A 20,935-nucleotide genomic window follows, 5' to 3' on the forward strand; every position below is an offset into this window, starting at 1 on the left:
CTCGTTATACAAGGAAGGACCTATTTTGAAGTGAAATCACATTTCTGGGGTCTGCATCAGGTTAGCACACTTCAAATTACCTGCCTCAAGAAGCGGGCCAACTGGACAGACTCGCTTCACTGTTGCCGTGCACAACGTTGCCCGGCTTTATTGCGCTAGTAGCAGCAGACTGAAAGCAGCGGGAGCCACAGCGGGAGCCACAGCAGCAGCAACGGCCATTGATCAATTTACCACCATTGGCTTCGAGATTGTTGACATTTTTTTTATTCAACTGCGTCTCGCTAGATGGCTCTACTAGCATTACGAACTTCTGTTCTTTAATGAGTGAAACTTGCTGGGATGAATTGTACCGCGAATCTGATACATCAAAAGCCTATGATATCTTTATTCAAAAAATCAGTGAGAACTATAGTTACGCTTTTCCACGTGTTATGGTTAAGAAGCACAGAAAAGCTAGAAAAGAGTGGATCACACCGTCATTATTTAAACGCATTAAAAAAAAAAGACTTCATGTTTGCTCGTTTCCCGAAAACAAAGAATCGGGCAGATTTAGTTGCGTTTAAAAAGTATAGGAATAAATTAAACTTGGACCTAAAGAAGGCAAAAAATGCATATTATCAAAATAAGATTTTGCCGCTAATCAATAACGCTAAACGGCTTTGGGGTGCTGTTAACAAAATTATAGGAATTGAACGACCACGTATACCTACTGAACTATGCATAAATGAAACAGCCATCTCTGGCACGACGCTTGCAAATCAGTTTAATATGCATATTTTGGCATCAGGTGCTTTTTTTAGCCCCAAGGTAGCATCATCTTTGAAATCTGCTATTACCTACATTCCTACAGCCTACAAGGATTCTATGTTTTTAACACCTACCTCAGATGTGAAGATAGCATCTGCGGTGTTCGCACTGGAAGACACTTGCTTGCCCGGTTACGATGAAATCAGCGTTTCGCAGATTAAAGCTGCTATCTGTGATATTTCTGTCCCACTAACCTATAGCTGCAACAGAATGTTCAAGACTGGCACTTTCACTGAGGAAATGAAGGCTGTGCGTGTTACTTTCACTCATAAAGGTGGAAGTAAAAATGACCTGAGTAATTATCGACCAATATCGGCACTGCCTCTTTTTTCAAAAATCGCAGAACGTATTATTTATAAACGATTTTATGATTTTATTCAAGTTAAAAATATTATCTCAAAACACCCGTACGGCTTTCAATGTGGAAAATCAGTGGAATCTGCTCTACTGCAGGTAAAAGAAAAGATAGTTAGTAATTTCGAACAGCGATATTTTACAGTTGGAATTTTTCTTGACTTTCGAAAAGCGTTTGATTTGATCAAACACCAAATCTTGTTTCATAAGCTAACAACGTATAGTATCCGCAAACTGGCCCTTACATAAGGCAGATTGCAATATACACAGCTTCAGGAATTAAAGTCAGACTTGGGTAAGATAAACTTTAGGGTCCCACAGGGATCTATTTTGGGTCTTTTGCTCTTTCTGTTATATAATAATGATATTGCTAACATTTCTTTTACTCCTGCCATTGATATGTATGCCGATGACACTAACATTTTCTTTTCTGGTCCAGATCTAAACTTATTAGAGCACCGTGCTAATATCTGGCTAAACGAACTTCATACCTGGCTTAATGTGAATGAAATAAACTTTAGCGTAAAGAAAACACAGTACGTAATATTTTGTCCAAAAAATAAACCACTTCTTCATAACATAGAATTGTGTATCAATAACAATATAATAACGCCCGTCAACTCTTGCCGCTTCTTGGGAGTCGTTTGTAGGTTTGACCTCAGCTGGTCTGAGCACATAAATTATGTTTGTGCTAAGCTATCTAGATCTCTTGCTATGTTATACAGGCTAAAATATTTATTGCCATTGCGTGTTACAAAACAATTGTACTTCGCTTTTATTCATTCCCACTTAACATATTGTCACCTAGTCTGGGGTACGTGCAATAAGACGGAGGCTGAACGTGAAAAGGAGTCTAAAAATGATTTCTTCCCATCCCCCCCATCAAATGACTCTCTGTATAAAAGTCTGAAGGTACCACTATTCTCAGAGTTATATTAGCTTTCTTTGGCAGCAATGATTTTCTGCGAATTCAAACGTGATCGCACCATGTTCTCAAGCAAATATCTAAACAGATAAGTGGCATATAACCTTCGCACTATTTCATTGACGGGATCAAGACCAAGAACTAATTATGGTACTAAAACTGTAGATTGTCAGATTATTTCATTGCTGAATGCATACCCATCCCTAATCGAATTGGCTAATGAGAACTCAAGTATGTCTCGTTTTAAGAAACAAGTAAAGCTACTTTTGCTGCCTCCTGGAAATTACAATTATTTTGCTTTGAACACGAAAATATGTAATTTTGTATATTTATGTAACTTCATAAAACTGTTAAACCTGAACAATGTAAACTTTGTATAATTTTTGTCCTAATGTGTTTTTTACTGTTCGTTTTTTGTTTATATAAGTTGGCTGTCCGGCTGTCCTGGCTGTCCGACGTGTAAGTCCGGGGTGAAGGCCTCGTCAGGAGACATACGAGTCTCCTTTTGCCTTGCCTCGTGGACATATTTCATGTCATGTAACTATGTCTGAAATAATCTGAAACTTAACTGAACTGAACCTGTCCAGTGTGACTACGCGAAAATTGAATTTTCGAATTACTCGCGCCATTCTCCATAGTAACGTCTGGTTTTTTTTTTTTACATGAATCAAACAGAAACGAACAGGCAGCATTTTATTACGTCTCTTGATGCACGGAAGGTACTTAATTTAGTGCAACTAGATCGATTACTAGGGATTACCTGTAGGCGTCTGATGTCATTGAATTTTTGAATCACTCGCGCCATTCTTCATAGTAACGTCGGGCATTTGTTTTTTTACATGAATCAAATAGAAACGAACAGGCAGCATTTTATTGTCTCTTGATGCACAGAAGGTTCTTCATTTATTGCAACTAGATCGATTACTAGGGATTACTTGTAGGTGGTCTGTCTGATGTCATCGGGATCATTTTGAGATTGTCCTATTGCGGCGCATGTGTTCTTGTGCATTTACCTTAATTTTGGGTAAGTAGGGCACTGTTCTTGATAGCATTGTCGTTTTAGACATCATACATTGTGCTTTCCTTTCACTGTGACGTAAATGGTTATTTGACTTTGGTGTCCCTGTAACTACTTTTTCAACGACGTTATCGTCAGCCGAATTATTATACTTCAATTGTGATCCATGCCGACCACACGCTAAAACAACCTTATACATAATTATGCAACACTCAACAGCTTAACAAACACAAGGCGGCGGCAACGCCTGACTCGCCACGAGGGCCCCCGGCATACGGCCCACGGTCCGTGCTCCGGGGACATACCGTGAGAGACAACCGTTCGCACCAAACGCCTCGCGCAAGATAGACTCGCTCAATTCTCTCGTGCCACCACCAAGGCTTGCCGCCAGGGGTCACCGCCGGGACTACCAATCTAAACATGATGATGATAGGGGTGATCAACGGGCCTCTTACAATCTACTTGTCAACAGTGCTGATGGCCATTGGTTCTTAATGCATCCCTGAAGGATGAACTTCTCCACCTTTTAGGCAAGCAGATTGTGTGTGTTTTTTTTTAATAGGCCGAAGGCGTACTGGTGATAAAGGATAATAATAAAACTGTAGCCTCGGAGCCACTTGGCTGGTTCAACAGTGGGCAGGTGGAAATAGTAGACAGGCGGTCGCAGTTAAATAACAAAATTAATGAGTGAATCGCGCAGTAAAATATCGCACCTTGCCAAGTTCACTTCACCTGAAAAGCGCTGTCACGGCACAAACAGAAAGGAAAAGCGTGAGGCTCGCACGGGATCATTGCGGTGGCTGCTGCAATGTACCAGCTTTTACCATCAATGGTTGTGTGCCCGTTGGCGTCGCTCGTGTGCTTGAAAAAGGTCTGTTGCTGGTGTCTGACTTTGCTCAATTGCTCAGAAATAGCGTTGGTCCCAGGTTCAGTGCACGATTGAGGACAAGCTTTTTAGCTACCATGAAGCTTCATTTACGAGCGTGGATTTCCTTGTGGCTACAAGCTCCTAACGGCTGGTTGTCACTTTCCCTTTCTTAATCCTTTTTTGCAGGATTCTGCAGAACTGATTTGCAGTGACCGACAATTTGTTCTCAAGTTGCCCGATTTCCCATTCTCATTCTGACAGTGACAAATCTTTGTAATTGTCATTTTACCCAAGAAGTAGGAGCAACAGAAGCAGTTCTTCTATAATACAATTATGCAACCCATGCAATATTTTTGTCTTGTTCAGATTGCTTTAGAACATTACCTTGGCCGGATTTGAAGTTTGACTTTTGATTTACAATGAATCCAATTACCATCCAATGAATTCAATACTGATGTGGCATTTAGGTCAATATCAAAGGAATGACCACTTGGTGTGCAGACCCATGGCATTGACTTGTGTATGTGAGTGCACCCAAGAAAACCTTTGTGTTTGGCATTCATCAGAAAATCCACATTAGTGAGAAACTTCAAGTAGTCTTTTTTATCCTACCAAAAGGCTATCAATTTTTTAGATTCTCAACCCAGAAAATGCAGACACAGAAACATTGTTTCTATACAGCAGGATAACCTATGTACATACGGTAGAACCCTGGTCACACGTTTTCGAAAAAATGTAATAAATAAACATACAAAATGCAGGATCCAAATGCAGAAAAAAATCGAGGCTGACAAGCTTATATTGAGGTTCAAGGAAAAATATTTGCAGGTTCAACGTACCATGGGAATTGATGATATGCAAAGCACAGATGACGAAGATTGATATGCCACTTTAAAATCAGCACAACGTTAAGAGGCGGATATAAATTATGCCGTACATGACTGTTGTGTCATGATTATCTTGATTGGACGTGTCATTTATCTTCGTCTATTCAAGTCACGTGGTACCAAATTTGGTATAAGTAGGGCTAGGGAAACGGCCGCAAGCGCATTATGAGCGTGGAATATTGTCATGTTCTTACACGACACGCATGTCATAATTATAATGTTTGTACCAGTTATATATCTTTGTCATCCATTGACATCACGTAATATCAAACTTCGTATATGGGAAGCTAGTGAAACTGCCACGAGCTCATCGTAAGTGCGGCATGTAGTCATGTTTTTAAATGGTAGACATCTCATGATTATCATGTTTGGACGTGTCGGTTACCTTCGTCCTTCATTCACGTCCCATAATACCAAATTTGGTATATGTGAAGCTAGCGAAATGGCCGCGAGCGCATCGTGAGCCTGGCATGTAGTCATGTTGTTACATGACACGTGTCTCATGATTATTATGTTTGGATGTGTCATTTACCTTCGTCATCCATTCATGTCCTGTAATACCAAATTTCGTACGTCTGAAGCTAGGGAAACGGCCACGAGCGCATCATAAGTGTGGTATGTTGTCATGTCGCTACATGACCTGCATCTCATGATTGTCATGTTTTCACCAGTCACATACATTTGTCATCTATTCACGTCCCCTAATACGAAATTTGGTATATGTGAAGCTTGCAAAATGGAGACAAGTGCATCATGAGTGTGGCATGTAGTCATGTTCTTACATGACACGCATTGCATGATTCTCATGTTTGGACATGTCATTTACCTTCGTCGTCCATTCACGTCCCGTAATACCAAATTTCGTATATGTGAAGCTTGCGAAACCCCCGCGAGCGCATCATGAGCGTGGCGTGTAGTCATGTTCTTACATGACATGCATCTCATAATTATCATGTTTGTGCCAGTCACATACCTTCGTCATTCATTCACGTCCCCTAATACCAAATTTGGTACATGTGAAGCTAGTGAAACGGCTGCGAGCGCATCAAGAGTGTGGCACATAGTCATGTTACATGACATGCATATAATTATCTTGTTCTCACCAGTCATATACCTTCGTCATCTATTCATGTCCCCTAATACCAAATTTGGTACGTGTGAAGCTAGCGAAACGACTGCGAGCGCACGATGAGCGTGGCGTGTAGTCATGACTTACATGACATGCATGTCATGGTTTCCATGTTAGGGTCTGTCACTTGTGTTCACCATGCAGTTTTGTCATTGATTGATATGTGGGGTTTAACGTCCCAAAACCACCATATGATTAATAGAGACGCCGTAGTGGAGGGCTCCGGAAATTTCGATCACCTGGGGTTCTTTAACATGCACCCAAATCTGAGCACACGGGCCTACAACATTTCCGCTTCTATCGGAAATGCAGCCGCCGCAGCCGGGATACGAACCTTCGACCTGTGGGTCAGCAGCCGAGTACCTTAGCCACTAGACCACTGCGACGGGGTTGCAGTCATGTCATACCATACCAGTTTTGCAACATCTCATGTGAATGAAACCACCGCAAGAGCAGCTAGACCATGAATAGTAAACCATGACATACATGTCATGATTTTCATGGTATGGCTAGTCATTTATGCTCGTCTTACTGTCATGACATTCCATACCACTTTTGGTATTGATACCATTATCGAAACGGCCAGGAGAGCTAAAAGTCGTAGGCAGTTAGATGGATAGATAGATAGAAACGCTCAAAGCTAGACCATGAATAGTAAACCATGACATACATGTCATGATTTTCATGGTATGGCTAGTCATTTATGCTCGTCTTACTGTCATGACATTCCATACCACTTTTGGTATTGATACCATTATCGAAACGGCCAGGAGAGCTAAAAGTCGTAGGCAGTTAGATGGATAGATAGATAGAAACGCTCAAAGTCAGCGAAGTTCGCCAAGAAATGCTTTGCATAAAAAAACATTTATCTGTAAAATGTTGAGAAACTTCTGGATTTTTAAACTTCTGGCATCTGCCTGGCAGCCAGAGGTCAGCCAGCTAGTTCCGGTCCGGACAGGAAACGATGTCATGGTCATGTGTGTTCGAGTCTCAAAACAACCCAAATACTGCAAAATTGAACGCTGGGGCAACCAGCATTAACGTAAAGAAATGCATCTGCCGTGGCTGCAAACAAAACTGTGTTGCGTAAGCATCGGCTTTCTGCATTGCCGCTTAGAAAATATGGGACTAACTTTCCCAAAAGGTGAAAGTTATATTCTCGATCATACGCATTTGAAATACGATCACATGTGTTTCCAAGTCCCCGCACAATTTACCCGTCCGTGAAGAAAACTTTCGGCTCCGCTCACAGGTTAATAAGCACGACTCTGCGCTGCGCACTTAAGAATCGTAGCACGTTGTTAGTTCTGGTGCGTAAAAGACACTGACAAAGTGGTGACATTTGACAAGCTTCATGATTTATCACCATCAACAAACCCATTCTTGCATCCAGTCAAATGGCAGCAGAACATAATAAGCAACATCTCGTGAAAGCGGTAAGTGATTCCGAAACAGCTGTTCGCAGCTATCACATACTGTGTCAGACACGTGCGATTATCAGGTTGCGTTCTGTCTAAACCTGAGACATGCGACCCTATTCTTTCCGCTGCTCGTAATTGCACCATCTCGGATGGCAGAACAGGCTTTAAAAGATAGAGGCAGGGATAGTGGCAACCGAACGTGAAGTCCTCAGCGCCTCTATTGCGATCTATAGAGTCGTCTCTAAGATCGTGGAGCGCACAGTGTGTTTCGGCGTCTCATAGCAAGAAACATTTTAGGTATATCTTCCGAGAATAAATTTCTCCAGGCAGATTCTGACGATCCGATGGTAGGCAGAAAAGTGTGGACCCAGCCAGAGAAAAATACCAGCAGGGTGAATGTGTGAAGGAGAGCAGAGGCACTGGGACAATGAATGTGTGGCTGATGCAACAATGCGTGTTCACTTGTGTGTCTTGTCCAACACCGACCTACCTTGTTTCCATACAGAGTACTTGTTCAAGCACGTCGATCTGGATAGGGAGTTTCCGGAGCCCAAGAATCGGCGCATACGCCTTGTGCCACCTTCCACGGACGCACCTGACTCGAGTCCAAGGTTGAGCCCCCCAACTCGCCCAGTTTTGAAGACCAAATCCAAGAAAAAGCCGCGACCGCCAGATCGAAATCGAAGACTCATGCCGAAAGATGTGGTGGTGAAGATTGAGGTATTAAGACAAGCTAGAGTAAAATCTTTTAAAGAGGTCCTGAAGCTCACCTTGTTTGGGGATCATAATTTATTGTTTCTGCTTCATTACAGTTCTCACCTGAATACAGTGTTTGCCATTGGCCAGTACTATTCTTGCACTACATGGAGAATGCACCTGCATGATAGTTTGAGCAAAGTTAAAGGGTATAAAAATTTCATATAGTTTGTTGCTTGTGCCTAAATAACAAATAGTGGTTGTAGCAAAAGCTCTACTGTGAGGGTGAGTAAGACCTTTAAAGCCGAAAAATGCGGCTCAAACAAAATGCTCCTGGGCCCTTTAAAGGTCACTACATTTATGCACGGGGAAGGAAGGCATAATGTTAGTCAGCTGTTTTAATGCCTGATCAAATATGAAACTATTTGCTGCAGCAGTCTGTGCTCTTGCATAATTCTTGCACCTTTAAAAATCTTTTTGAAATGCTTCCTTGCACATCTTGCACACTCTCTAATGCCCCACAGCACATGCACTCAACGAAGTGAAAAAACAGCGCGTAACACAGGACACAGGACAGAGAAGAGACGGACGAGGCTCTGTCCTGTGTCCTGTGTTACGCGCTGTTTTTTCACTTCGTTGACCATGTACCAACCGGCCCAAATAAGCACTTTAGTACATGCACTCAAAGCAGGCTTGGGGAAATTGGCAAATTTGTGAGGTTGTGAATACTAGTGAATGCTACTAGTGAATGCATGTGCTTGTACTAAACAACTAGTAACTGCTGAAATGCTGTCACAAATTTATGACTGAGTCTTCGTAGTCTGACTTGTTTTTGTTTGCATGCTTAGAGCATACCCCACACCTTTTCTTTTATTTTAATGAGTAACGTAATGTTCTGGCCAATTCTGTTCATAGTAATAGGAAGATGAAATCAGCAAAAACAGTTAATGAGCTTCACAAGCTCTACGATTGTTAATGCTGTAAAGTTTTCACTGCGTGTAGATAATTACATAAAGCTTACAGTGCTGCTAGCAGAATTTTTTCTCTATACATTTTTAGTGTGCATTTGTTCTTGGTTTTTTATATGCTGAACTTCATTCATATGCTAAATCATACCTGCCAAGTCTTCCAGATTGTCTGGAAAACTCCTGAATTCTGACCATTTCTTTCGCTTGTACAGTTGTCATGAAAATCTCCCGGAAATTGAAATGTCTGTGCATGATCTGGTTGAATTGACAAAATCGCAGGTCATTCACTCCAGGATTTTTGCGAACCCATTACACTTGAATTTCGGAGGGGTTCATCTAAACGTACAGTAGAATCTCACTGATGCGAAACCGTGGCACATACCGTAATTACTCGAATCTAACGCGCACCTTTTTTCCGGTTAAGCCAGTTCATAAATCGCATGCGCGTTATAATCGAGTACGAACAAAAAAATTACGGTCAATCTATTGCCATCGGCAAATTCAAAATGGCCGCCCCCTACGTGCGTCGGCATGGCGCGTCGGCCATTTCTGCCTATGTGTTTCCCATGTGCGGCACTTCGTACGTGTGCTGAGGAGTTCGTCATCTAGTAGTGCATTAGCATTGACGGCATCGAAGGGCCGACTCCAAAAACTCGAGCGCACCACGATGCCGCTTTTAAAAGAAAAGTCATCGCGTGTGCAGAAACGGACGGAAATCAGGCCGCATCGCGGTCGTTCGGAGTTTCCGAAACGTGCGTGCGGGACCGGCGGAAACAAAAGCAGAAGATTGACGACAGCAAAGCTTCACGCAAAGGCTTCAGTGGACCACAGCAGTGTCGGTTTTCGCAAATTAAAGAGCTGCTCGGCGAGTACGTGCTTGAGCAGCGAGCGGCACAGCAGCCCGGGACGACAGAACTGCTCCAAGTGCGGGCTATGCAATTAGTCTTAGAAAAAGGTCTAATGCGGAGCCAGTTTAAAGCGAGCAGGTGCTGGCTAACTAACTTTATGAAGAGGAAAGGCTTTTCCCTCCGAAAGGGAACATGCATATGCGAAACGTTTTGCGGAGGAGTACGATGAAAAGCTTCACAGTTTTCAGAGGTTCGCCCTAAACTTGCGGCGCAACAACGGCTACCTGCTTGGGCAAATCGGGAATGCCGATCAGACGCCTCTTTACTTCGACATGCCTGGCACCACAACCGTCGAGAAGAAGGTGGCGAAGCAAGTTCGCGTGCTGACATCCGTCCACGGTAAAACTACAGTGACGGCAATGCTCTGTTACACGTCAGATGGGCACAAGCTTCGCCCGTACTTCATATTTAAATGGAAGACGCTCCCTAAAGGAGTCGTTTTGTCGAGTGGTGTGATCGTGCGGGCCAGCGAGAAAAATGGGTGCGCGTTGCAATCGATGTCTTACTTTTTTTTTTTTTCGCGGTGGAAATCGGGTGCGCGTTACAATCGAGGGCGCGGTAGAATCGAGTAAATACGGTAGGTTTTGTGAAATTGTATTAGGCCGAAATTTCAATGTTCCGAACACATTTCCTAATCGCGGCGGGTGATGTGAACTTTAGTACCGAAACTGTCGAAGAAAGGCCGGGAGCAGCGTGCTCGAAGTTTCGGAAGTTCACGCACGAACTGTCTTTTGCAGTGCGTGTAGTTGTCGTTGCCACAACCGCTGCGGACGAACACGCGGTCATTCTTGACACGATCATATATGGCGATAACGTAACTGACAGAACTTCGAAAGTGTGCGTGCAACGCTCAACCAGTCAAAGCTACGCTGCTTTCCGCAAACTCTGTGAACAAGACGTGGCAGATGTGACTGTAATACATGGATGAACTTTGTGTGGGGTAAGTGTGTGTGCGTGTAAACATTGGTGAAATTTGGAAATGTTTGTGCGAGCGTCCGAGGAAAAGAAGGACGAGGACAAGAAGCTGAGCCAGCGACAGGGGGCGACAGGTAGCGCAAGAGGGGCGGGTGGGGAACGTGCAGAGAGCCGATCAAGACCTAGCCGAAGGACACGCCAGACAAGGGGACTGTCCTTGGATGTTTTCGTGGCAAGCTAACAGAGGGTCTGGTGCTCGCCTGATGGTCCTGACGGCGGCTCCAGCTGGGGCACACCAGACTAGGGCGCTGTCCGTGGAGCTCCTCCTGTCTGTTCCCTGGGGATCGAGGTTCGGGAGCAGACGTGCCTGTCTGGGGCTTCCGACACCGGGTGCGGCTCCTGCTACGTCAGCGTGCACGACAGGGACGACGGGTTCCGGATCGTCGCTGCCACCTGAGACGGCTGAAAGTTGTCTACAAACGTGAGGCGTGACGAAGGCCTTGTCTCCTGCTGTGACCGCACGCACCACCTGCGTGCCTGAGCTCGCTACGGACAAGGGGCATCGCCGTGCGTGGACTGTCGCCTCCTCAGGACGCTGGTTCAACCAACTGTGACTATCGTGTAGCCAAGTAGATTGGACTGTAGCCGCTCAAACTTTAGGCAGTTTAAGTGTGTACTTCTGTGCTCGTCTTTGTGATAGTCAATCGAGTCCCCTGTTCTTATAAATGTTGTTCGAGATCTACTCCGGCGTCATCTCATATCATTCATTTCGTTGACCACGCACGTGCATGCGTGACGAACCACCCCTGTCTTTACAATATTTTCTGGCGTCGCCGATACAGGACCAAGCTCTGTCGTACATATTTGAGCCTCACGTCGCTCTTGTGTGGTGGACGGCAATGAACGAGAAGAGAACGGTCGTTGAAATAGGAAAAGAGATGGGACTCCGTGGAGAGGCGTTGCTAGCATGGGTTAGCGCAGAGCAGAAAGAAATGAGAGACCAGCGAGATAAAGAGCGGGAAGAAGCTAAAGTAGTGGCACAGGAGCACAGGAGGAACACTCGAGAGAATTGGCGTGCATGGTGGCAGAGCGGGTGCTCCTGAAAGCGCAAAGGAGTTTGTTGGAGGCAGAACAGGCGATTACAAGAAGCACAAGTAGCGAGACCGGTGGTGCCCAGAGTTTCTGCAGCCCTCTCAAGATGATTCCTCCGTTTATCAAAGATAGGGATGAGCTAGACGCTTACATTCAAAGGTTTGAGAGAGCAGCATCTAGCCAAGGTTGGCCACATGACAAGTGGGCCTTGGCATTGAGTCTCTGGTTGACGGGCGAAGCACTGACGGCAGTAGGTCCGATGTCCGCGGAATACTTTACCGACCACTCTAAGCTGAAGCAGATTCTACTGCAGCGGTTCTGCTACACGGAAGAAAGCTACCGTGTAAAGTTTCGGGATGCCATGCCTGAAAATGATGAAACAGCACAACAGTTTGCCAGTAGTCTTCTTGGCTACTTCGACCATTGGCAAGAGCTTGCTAAGACACTGAAGACGTATGAAGTGCTGCGAGACAAGATCGTGTCGGAGCAGTTACTACGTTACTGTGAAGGAAAGCTGGCGACGTTTCTCAAGGAAAGAGCGTGTTACAACCTCGGCACACTAGTAATGGCAGCCGACCAGTACTTGGAAGCCCAAGGTATCGGTAATCTTGCTGAAGGCAAGAAAGAAAAAAAGACAGAAGAGGAAGCTGCCTGGCAGTTATAAAGTCGCTGCGACGACAGGAAGCAAAGAAAAGCCCCTCTGCTTTCGTTGCAGCAAGCCAGGACATAAAGCTTTCAACTCTTCGACCAGATCTACAGCACCGAAGCAATCACCACGCTGGATATGCAAGCAGATTGGCTACAGTGTGGACGTATGTCCTACTAGCTCTGGCAGACATGAAGGTACATGTACTCTTCTCGGACGTGACCAGATGCAAAGTGAGCAGGAGAAGCCGAAGCCTGCCAAACAAGGTACATGTAACGGGCACGGTATGGTCGACGTCGCCCAGAGCTGTACAACGTTCTGTGGAGGAAGCCAATAGATGCCGATGGTCACTGTTCTCCGCGATTCTGGCTGCAACATGGTTGTAGTCAAACGGTCCCTCGTTCTCGACTCCAAGCTAACTGGTAATCGCCGTGTTATACGCTTACTCGATCGGTTTGAACTGTGTTTGCCGGAAGCCAAAGTATTTATTGATTCCAAGTTCTTCAAGGGAGTTGCTGTCGCTGTATGCATGAAGAAAATGACTGACTGCAAGAGGAAAATGACTGCAAGAAGAAAATACCGTATTTACTCAATTCTACCGCGCCCTCAATTGTAACGCGCACCCGATTTCCACGACGAAAAAAAAAAAGTAAGACATCCATTGCAACGTGCATCCATTTTTCTCGCTGGCCCGCACGATCACACCACTCGAAAAAACGACTCCTTTTGGGAGCGTCTTCCATTTAAATATGAGGTACGGGTGAAGCTTGTGCCCATCTGACGTGTAACAGAGCATTGCCGTCACTGTAGTTTTACCGTGGACCGATGTCAGCACGCGAACTTGCTTCGCCCCCTTCTTCTCGACGGTTGTGGTGCCAGGCATGTCGAAGTAAAGAGGCGTCTGATCGGCATTCCCGATTTGCCCAAGCAGGTAGCCGTTGTGCCGCAAGTTTAGGACAAACCTTTGAAAACTGTGAAGCTTTTCATCGTACTCCTCCGCAAAATTTTTCGCATATGCCCGTTCACCTTCGGAGGGAAAAGCCTTTCCTCTTCATAAAATTAGTTAGCCAGCACCTGCTCGCTTTAAACTGGCTCCGCATTAGACCTTTTTCTAAGGCTAATTGCATAGCCCGCACTTGGAGCAGTTCTTTCATAACGGGCATTTGTACCGCTCGCTGCTCAAGCACATACTCGCCGAGCAGCTCTTCGATTTGCGGAAACTGACCCTGCTGTGTTCCACTGAAGCCTTTGCGTGAAGCTTTGCTGTCGACAATCTTCTGCTTTTGTTTCCGCCAGTCCCGCACGCACGTTTCGAAAACTCCGAACGACCACGATGCGGCCCAATTTCCGTCCCTTTCTGCGCGCGCGATGACTTTTCTTTTAAAAGCGGCATCGTGGTGCACTCGCGACTCTTTGGAGTCGGCCCTTCCATGCCGTCGATGTTAATGCACTACAAGATGACGAATTCCTCGGCACACTTACGAAGTGCCGCACATGGAAAACACATTGGCAGAAATAGCCAACGCACCATGCGGGCGCACTTAAGGAGCGGCCATTTTTGAAATGCTGATGGCAATAGAATGACCGCATTCATTTTTTTCTCGTACTCGATTCTAACGCCCATGCGATTTATGAACTCGCTTAACCGGAAGAAAGGTGAGCGTTAGATTCGAGTAATTATGGTAATGATTTTTTCGTTCTTCGAAAAAGAAATTGGAGCCTGGTCAACATTTATGTTTTCCGGTCTGTCAGTCTCTGCCGCCGGCACCGCTGGAGCCCCCATCGCTCTCTCACCAGCCCCCAAGGTCACTGCCGCCACCTCCGGCGTCGTCGTGGTCGCCGCCTGTGCTCCTCCTGGCATCGCCGCCTCTTCCGCCAAGGTAGCCATCACCGGTAGCTGCCCAGGCGGACTCGCATCGGCTGCATGGCCTGAGGCAACTCTCGGCAATCACTGCGCAAAGTCCGCCTCCCGGACTGCCCGCGCCAGCATGGCCTGAGCCGCGGCGCTGGGGCGCTCCTGTGATGACTCGCGGCTGGATGGCTAGGATTCCTGGGTGCAACGCTGGTGTAACTTTGCCAATTCGCGAGAGCTATGTACCACCAAAGTGCCACACTCGCAGAGCCGCGTCCCTGCTGGCACCGGAAGGCAGGCCCCATTAGCCGGTGCGCGTCCTCCACCGTGCGTCCCTGAAAAGGGCGGTACAGGTGCGCTGGTGCGACCCTAATGCAGCCCCTTTATTGCCGGCGCCACGTCCTCGAGGATACATACGGCACCGGAAGGTAGACTCGATCCTGGCTGGTACAGGTCGCCACGTCCCGGTGGCTGCGGCCGCTAGGCGAGGCGGACGGCTCATCCCGTTGGGCCCCTGGTCTCGTGCTTTGTGAACCGGCCGGGCGTGATGGTCACAGTGAAGTTGAGGGGCGGTGGTCAGGTGGCAGCACGCGCAGACCACGTCAGAGGTGGCGGCCCGCGTTGCTATGTGATGGCGTTTGCGACGGGGCCTCAGTGGGGTAAGGCTGCCACGTGGATGTCAGGGGACGGGGGGGCTGGCTGGCTGTTCCGGCAGTACTCTCTTCCTCAATGGCACTTAATCTGTTCGGTGAGAGTCGACACAGAAAAAAAAAAAGGTTAATAACCGCACATGTGTTGCGCACGAACCCTTGGACCTCACGTCTGACATACAAACGTGACCTGCATGCAGAGCTGGCTCCGCCTGTTACGCAGGAATTAATGCGGTTCCGGGCTCCTCACTTGATGTCGAGCGATCTCACCCGCCGCCTGCGGCCTGGAGGGGGACTGGCTGTAGTCCTCGTGCTCCTCCCGTGACACGTAGCGTTTCAAGTCACATACATGCACCAGTTCGCCGCTCGATTTGCCTTTCTTGTTCGCGAGCCGATAAACGAGCGAGGAAGCATTTTCTTGCAGTCAGTACGGCCCGGACCATTTCAGTGGCAGCGAGGCAGCAAACTGTTTGCGAGCATTGCTGAGAACATGATTGCGCTGCAGCACCAGATCGCCCACTTCGTAGTGTGTTTAGATGCGTGCGGTCGTACTGCGCCCTCTGCTGTGCCCTAGCAGTGCTGAGATTATGTCGAGCTTTATGCAAAGCTTCCACTAGGTTCTCGCGCAGCTGCGTTGCTTATTCAGCATGTGCTGATGTTGCCACTGACACTCCGCTGCGATCCGCGAGGACGGTCTCCATCGGATTCGGCATTTCTCTCCCCAGGTTCAGAGAAGAAGGCGCATACCCAGTCAATCGGTTCACGGTCGATCACAATGCAAAACCGATCTCTGGAAGGTAGGTATCCCATCCCTATGTCATTCAGAGAATGCAACAAGCATGTGCTTGATGTTGCGATTGACTCGCTCCGTGGCGTTCGACTGAGCATGGTAGGTGGTTGTTTTCTTGTGCTTAATGCCCAACGCAGTGCACGTGTCAGCAAATAGCTTCGCAGTGAAATAAGATGCGTTGTCTGTAATCAACTGCTCAGGGAACTCAAACCTGGTGAAAATGAAAACCACCACTCATTTAGTGAAGTAATCTGGGATCATCAGCAAGAACTTGTTTCTGCTATCTGCTAGGAGTTGTGGGGTACGGGTCCATTATATCAAAATGTCCCGATTTGCCAGGGAGCCTGGCTGTTAATCGGTTGCATGAGGTCGGGGGGGGGGGGGCAACCGCCTCATGGCTTGACGCTTTAGCTTACGCGACATGAGCGGGCAGAGCGAAATACATCCCGCTTCATGCCTGGCCAGGTAGCGAGGCGACACAACTTGAGTCTTAGGGCCGCTCGCATGCCCAGCAATGCACGAGTCATGAAAGTATCAAAGAAGTGCTTCTCTCAAGATGCGCGGTATTACGACTTTGAATGACTCACTTGTGTCATTGTTAGATGGAATGTACCTCTGCAGGACGCCGTCAGAACCCAGCAGATATGAATTCAGTGCGCTCACAGCACTACCAGCTGTTGCCGAGTGCTCCGCATCGACAGCAATACCAGCTGCCCCCATGTGCGCGGTGGCCTCACTACCACCCGGCTCCCGGAGCCCGTCTAACACCTTTCGACAAAATAGATCTTTCTGCTGAGCTTCCAACAGTTCCCCTCTCCCGAACACAATCTCTGTGCTAATGACAGCCTCCACGTGGTTCACGCTTTTGCCTTGAACTAACGTTTGCTCCGCTGTTTCTGTTAGCGTGAGTGTTTCGCTCTCAGTTCGTTCTGAGTTAGTCGCGTGTCTTGCCTCGCGTCGGACTGGAGCGCGCTATAGTGCGTCGGCTGCGGCATTGTTCTTACCCTTGCGGTAGCGAACGGTGAAGTCGTAACACTGCAGCAGCAATGCTCAAATGCTCAAGCAGCCAGGCAGCCACTTGGTTCGCTCAAACGCCTTAATCATGTGAGCGCCGTGTGGTCCGTCTCAATCCCAAACGCAACTCCGTCGATGTAAAAGTCAAACTTACAGAGAGCGAAAACTATCGCGAGACGCTCTTTCTCGGTTACCGAGTAGTTCCTCTGTGCTGGCGTCAACGAACGGTTCGCGAACGCAATAAGTTCGAGAGAATGTTCATGCCCCTGAAGCAGAATTGCTCCTAAGCCCAGGTCGCTTGCGTCTATGTGAATCACAAACTCTCTGTTCAGATTGGGTTGCTGCAGCTCGGCCGTGTTGGCCAGCAACTTCGTGAGGCGACACAGTGCTGCCTCCTGCTCTTGGTTCCAAGTCCAACGTTCGTGATTCCTCAAGAGCTTCATCAAAGACACCTGCACTGCCGCGCAGTCTGGAATGAACTGGCAATAAAGGTTCACAAGGTTCACCATCTTCAGAAAGCGCCTCAGCTCACTGATATTGTTCGGCGATAGATAGCTGACTATCGCTTCAAGCTTACCCTTATCCGGCAAAATGCGACCCTCGTCAAGCGTGAATCCCATTAATGTTATTCAGGTCGCCGCTATTTGAGCTTTGTTCGGGTTCACAGTGATGCCCGCAGACCTCGGCCTTTCTAGAACGTCTCTCAAATTGCGTAAGTGCTCCTCGAACGTTTTCGAGTACACCACTGTCGTCTAGATATGCGAGTGCGTGCTGCCACTTTGCCTTTCCCAAAACACGGTCCATTAGCTTCTGATACGTAGCGGGAGCTCCCACCAAGGCAAAAGACCTTCTTCTGAATTGGGAAAGTCCTCTGTGGCATGTAAAAACCAATTTCTCTTTATCCCGCTCGTCCATCTCAGCCTGAAAATATCCACGGCTAGCATCGGAGCGTAGTGAAGTACTTCGCCCCGTCTAGGTTGCATACTAACGATGAAATGGAGGGAAGAGGGTATGCGTCCTTCTTCATAACCTCATTCAGCCTACAATAATCTATACAAAGGCGATATGTATCATCTTTCTTTGGAACTAGAACTACCGGGAAACCTCATGGGCTGTTTGACGTCTCAAGTACGCCTGTGTCGATCAGTTCGTCCAAGGCGGCGTCAAGTGCTTTCCGCTTAGCTAAGCTGGTCGATCGGGGATTGCATTTCTAAGGTTGTGCATCACCCGTATCAATTGTGTGCTTGACCAGCGTAGTGTGGCCGGTGCAGTCAGTGAACATCGCGTAATACTCTTACAACAGCGATGACAGCTGCGCTCTTTCCCCTTCTGGCAGGCTCTGTGCCTTTACCAAAAGCAGGTGCACTGACCTTCCCTGCCGCGGCACATTGTTCGAGCGGGGTGGTTACTCGCTTTCTTGGCGTGCTTTCCTCCTCGCGTACTTGCACCTCTCTCTGCAATTGGCATGTCTTCGTCAACGCGGGGGCCTCCGAGAAGATCTTTAGCGCGTCTCTATCGAGCTTTTGATAACCACCATTTACAATGATAATGACAATACCCGACTTGGCGAGGAAGTCTCGACCCAGGATTAGAGACATTGACAGCCCAGGAAGATGCATGAAACGTTGTCGTCTCGTGCGTCTGTGCAAGTGGATTACTAGCCTAGCCGTGCCGCTCGATTGTGCTGTGCCCAAAGCAAGGCGGAAGATGGTGTTGCTTTGTCTCAGGCAGATATTGTTCTCACGGAGATGGTGCAACACATTATCACCGAATAAAGAAGCGCTTGCCCCAGTATCCAAAAGTGCTACAAACTTCTTTCGAGCTATGGTTTACTCGATTAGCGGCACGAGTGCTGATGCGGCACGGGTCCGGATGCTGGGTGCGTAGCTCCAATTTCTTCTGCAAACGCCACTCATAATTAGCCGGTAGGAATTCGCCGCGGAAGCTGTAGCAGAACTCTTCTACCGTGCGGGCGCCAAACCATTGAGCCGCTTGCTCTGTGAGCGACCCTGGGACCTTGCACTCGAGAAGTTCAGTGTTAGAAAGCCTCGTTGCCTCAGGAAGCCTTGTTGCCTGCTGATGGAGCTACCGGTCAAGATACTCGTTGGCACTCTTGCAGTCGTGGTAACCCGTGTAGGTAGGCATGTACCTTGACACGTGGTCGCACAGTCTTCACGGGGGCCTGCACTGTGTTATGCAGGGCACTCGCCAAGCTTTGCATATCTGACAGGGCATTCTGTAAGAGTATCTCGCTCGAGAGCAAATTGTTGCCCGCAGACTCTCCTACAGTTGGGCCGTGTGTCGGAGCAACTTGTGGCGGCGCCTTTCTTCTTGACGTCGCTATGTGACGAGTGCCTGGCATGGCGCTGTCCATCGTAAGCCTAATCTCTGCTAACACAGTTTCTGCACCCTCTTGATCGTCCCACATAAAACGACCAAAATCTACGCTGTCGGAAAGTCCTGAGAGTGCTTCCGCGTTAGCCAAAGAATTGCCTCTCTGCGGTGTGGCATCATACAACATTGACAAATCTTGAAATTACAACATGCTTGTTGTCCTACGTGTGGAGGAGCGTCGGTAATTGCTCGCATCCACAAAACTAGCTGCGTTGCCAAATTCGTTATGTTGGGCGCCAGATGTAGGGGGTCTCCCATGTACGGCTGACGCAGAAGCCTAGCGAATGTTCCAGCCGCACACAGTCGTACTGTGCACGAATAACGTCCCCTATCCGTAGCTTGTCTCATTGCAGCTACACTGGTTCGGGCGAGTAAGGCAACAGGCTAGGTCTACAACAACACTTTATTTCTATAAGTTAGCAATAACGCGTGAATGTTGCATAGAGATACTACAGAAAACAAGGGTAGAGGCTTACACCTTGGTCGTTGTCGTCCTCGGCTTGCAGGGGGTTCCGGGCTCAACCTTCTTCTTCCTTGGCCAGTGTCAGAGAGAGTGTCCGGTTGTCGGCACGCTGGTTTTTTTTACCGTCCCGGTTTCCCTTTTCTGACGAGTATACGTTCCCTCGCTGAGGGAGGAGAAACCTGTTCCTTGCGCAGGGAAAGGGGGATCGCGAGCGCTGGCCGCGAGGTTATTTCATCCCTTCACAAGAGGCTTTATTGACTGAAGGGACAGTCATGTACCCGCAACGGGGCTGTCGGGCTTCCATAGAAGGGCTAGGGTGGCTGGGCGCACGTGCTCCCCCACAACTTTTCGCTAAATGTTGCCATGGTAGTGCAGCCTTTCCTGACTGTTTTTGAGAGTGATTCTCCCAAGACGTTTTTGCTGGCAAAAAAACTTGAAAGTGTTCTGAGGAGGTTCGTAAAGTGCTCTGTAATGACCGAAGCCACCAGCATCATGAAGCTGCTGCGAATCGATGTTGAAAATGTTGCCGTTCACACAGAACTTGAAAAGGCGGATGTTGGGCGTGCAGCTAAAAAGATTTTGAAATGCTGCAAAACGAGCGCCAAGTATATTTTCGAGTATAGGTATGAGTGCTGGAAGTTCCTCTTGAACGTTATCCTGAACCTCTGAGGTATCCTGTCGTTCATCTTTAGACCCCACAGAGATGTACAAGACAGACACGTGCCTTGGGAAGCTAAAAATTGTGCTTAACTGTCGACAACGGGCTTCTCTCTGAGCACAAAGGCTACATTGTGTGCACACAGTACATTCACTTTTGTCAACAAAAATGACATGAACTACAAAACTGTGAAAAAGATTATGAACGTCTTGACAGTTTTTTGTGCGGCTGCTGAAGCACAATGCTTTATTCTCGCAGTTGTGCGCTGTGGCGAAACTGCTTCTTCTTCTAAGCCATAGGCAGGCCTCAGTGGAAAGAGACTTCAGCATCAAGCAGGTTGTGGTCAAGAATTGCGCAGAGCTGTCATATATTTATAAACGAGTTATCTGCGAAACTGTGAAAAGCCATGGTGGCTTGCTGAACGTTCTGATTTCAAAAGAGTTGAAGGCCTCAATGCGCCGAACCCGGCTTGGGTGCGCT

The 20,935-nt window shown here is 47.5% G+C and overlaps 1 protein-coding gene across 6 annotated transcripts in view; it reads left to right on the forward strand.

Annotated features, from left to right (window-relative positions):
* The window catches only part of LOC119160786 (uncharacterized), a 156,232-nt gene that overhangs the window by 50,982 nt on the left and 84,315 nt on the right, over nucleotides 1-20,935 (forward strand). For all 6 annotated transcript variants that reach the window (XM_037413022.2, XM_075880886.1, XM_075880884.1 and 3 more), the window contains exon 4: nucleotides 7,915-8,129. In XM_037413022.2, the coding sequence (XP_037268919.1) occupies nucleotides 7,915-8,129 (215 nt within the window). The remainder of the gene's footprint in view (nucleotides 1-7,914; nucleotides 8,130-20,935) is intronic.

Source organism: Rhipicephalus microplus, chromosome X (genome assembly GCF_043290135.1).
Source record: "Rhipicephalus microplus isolate Deutch F79 chromosome X, USDA_Rmic, whole genome shotgun sequence".
NCBI lineage: Eukaryota > Metazoa > Arthropoda > Arachnida > Ixodida > Ixodidae > Rhipicephalus > Rhipicephalus microplus.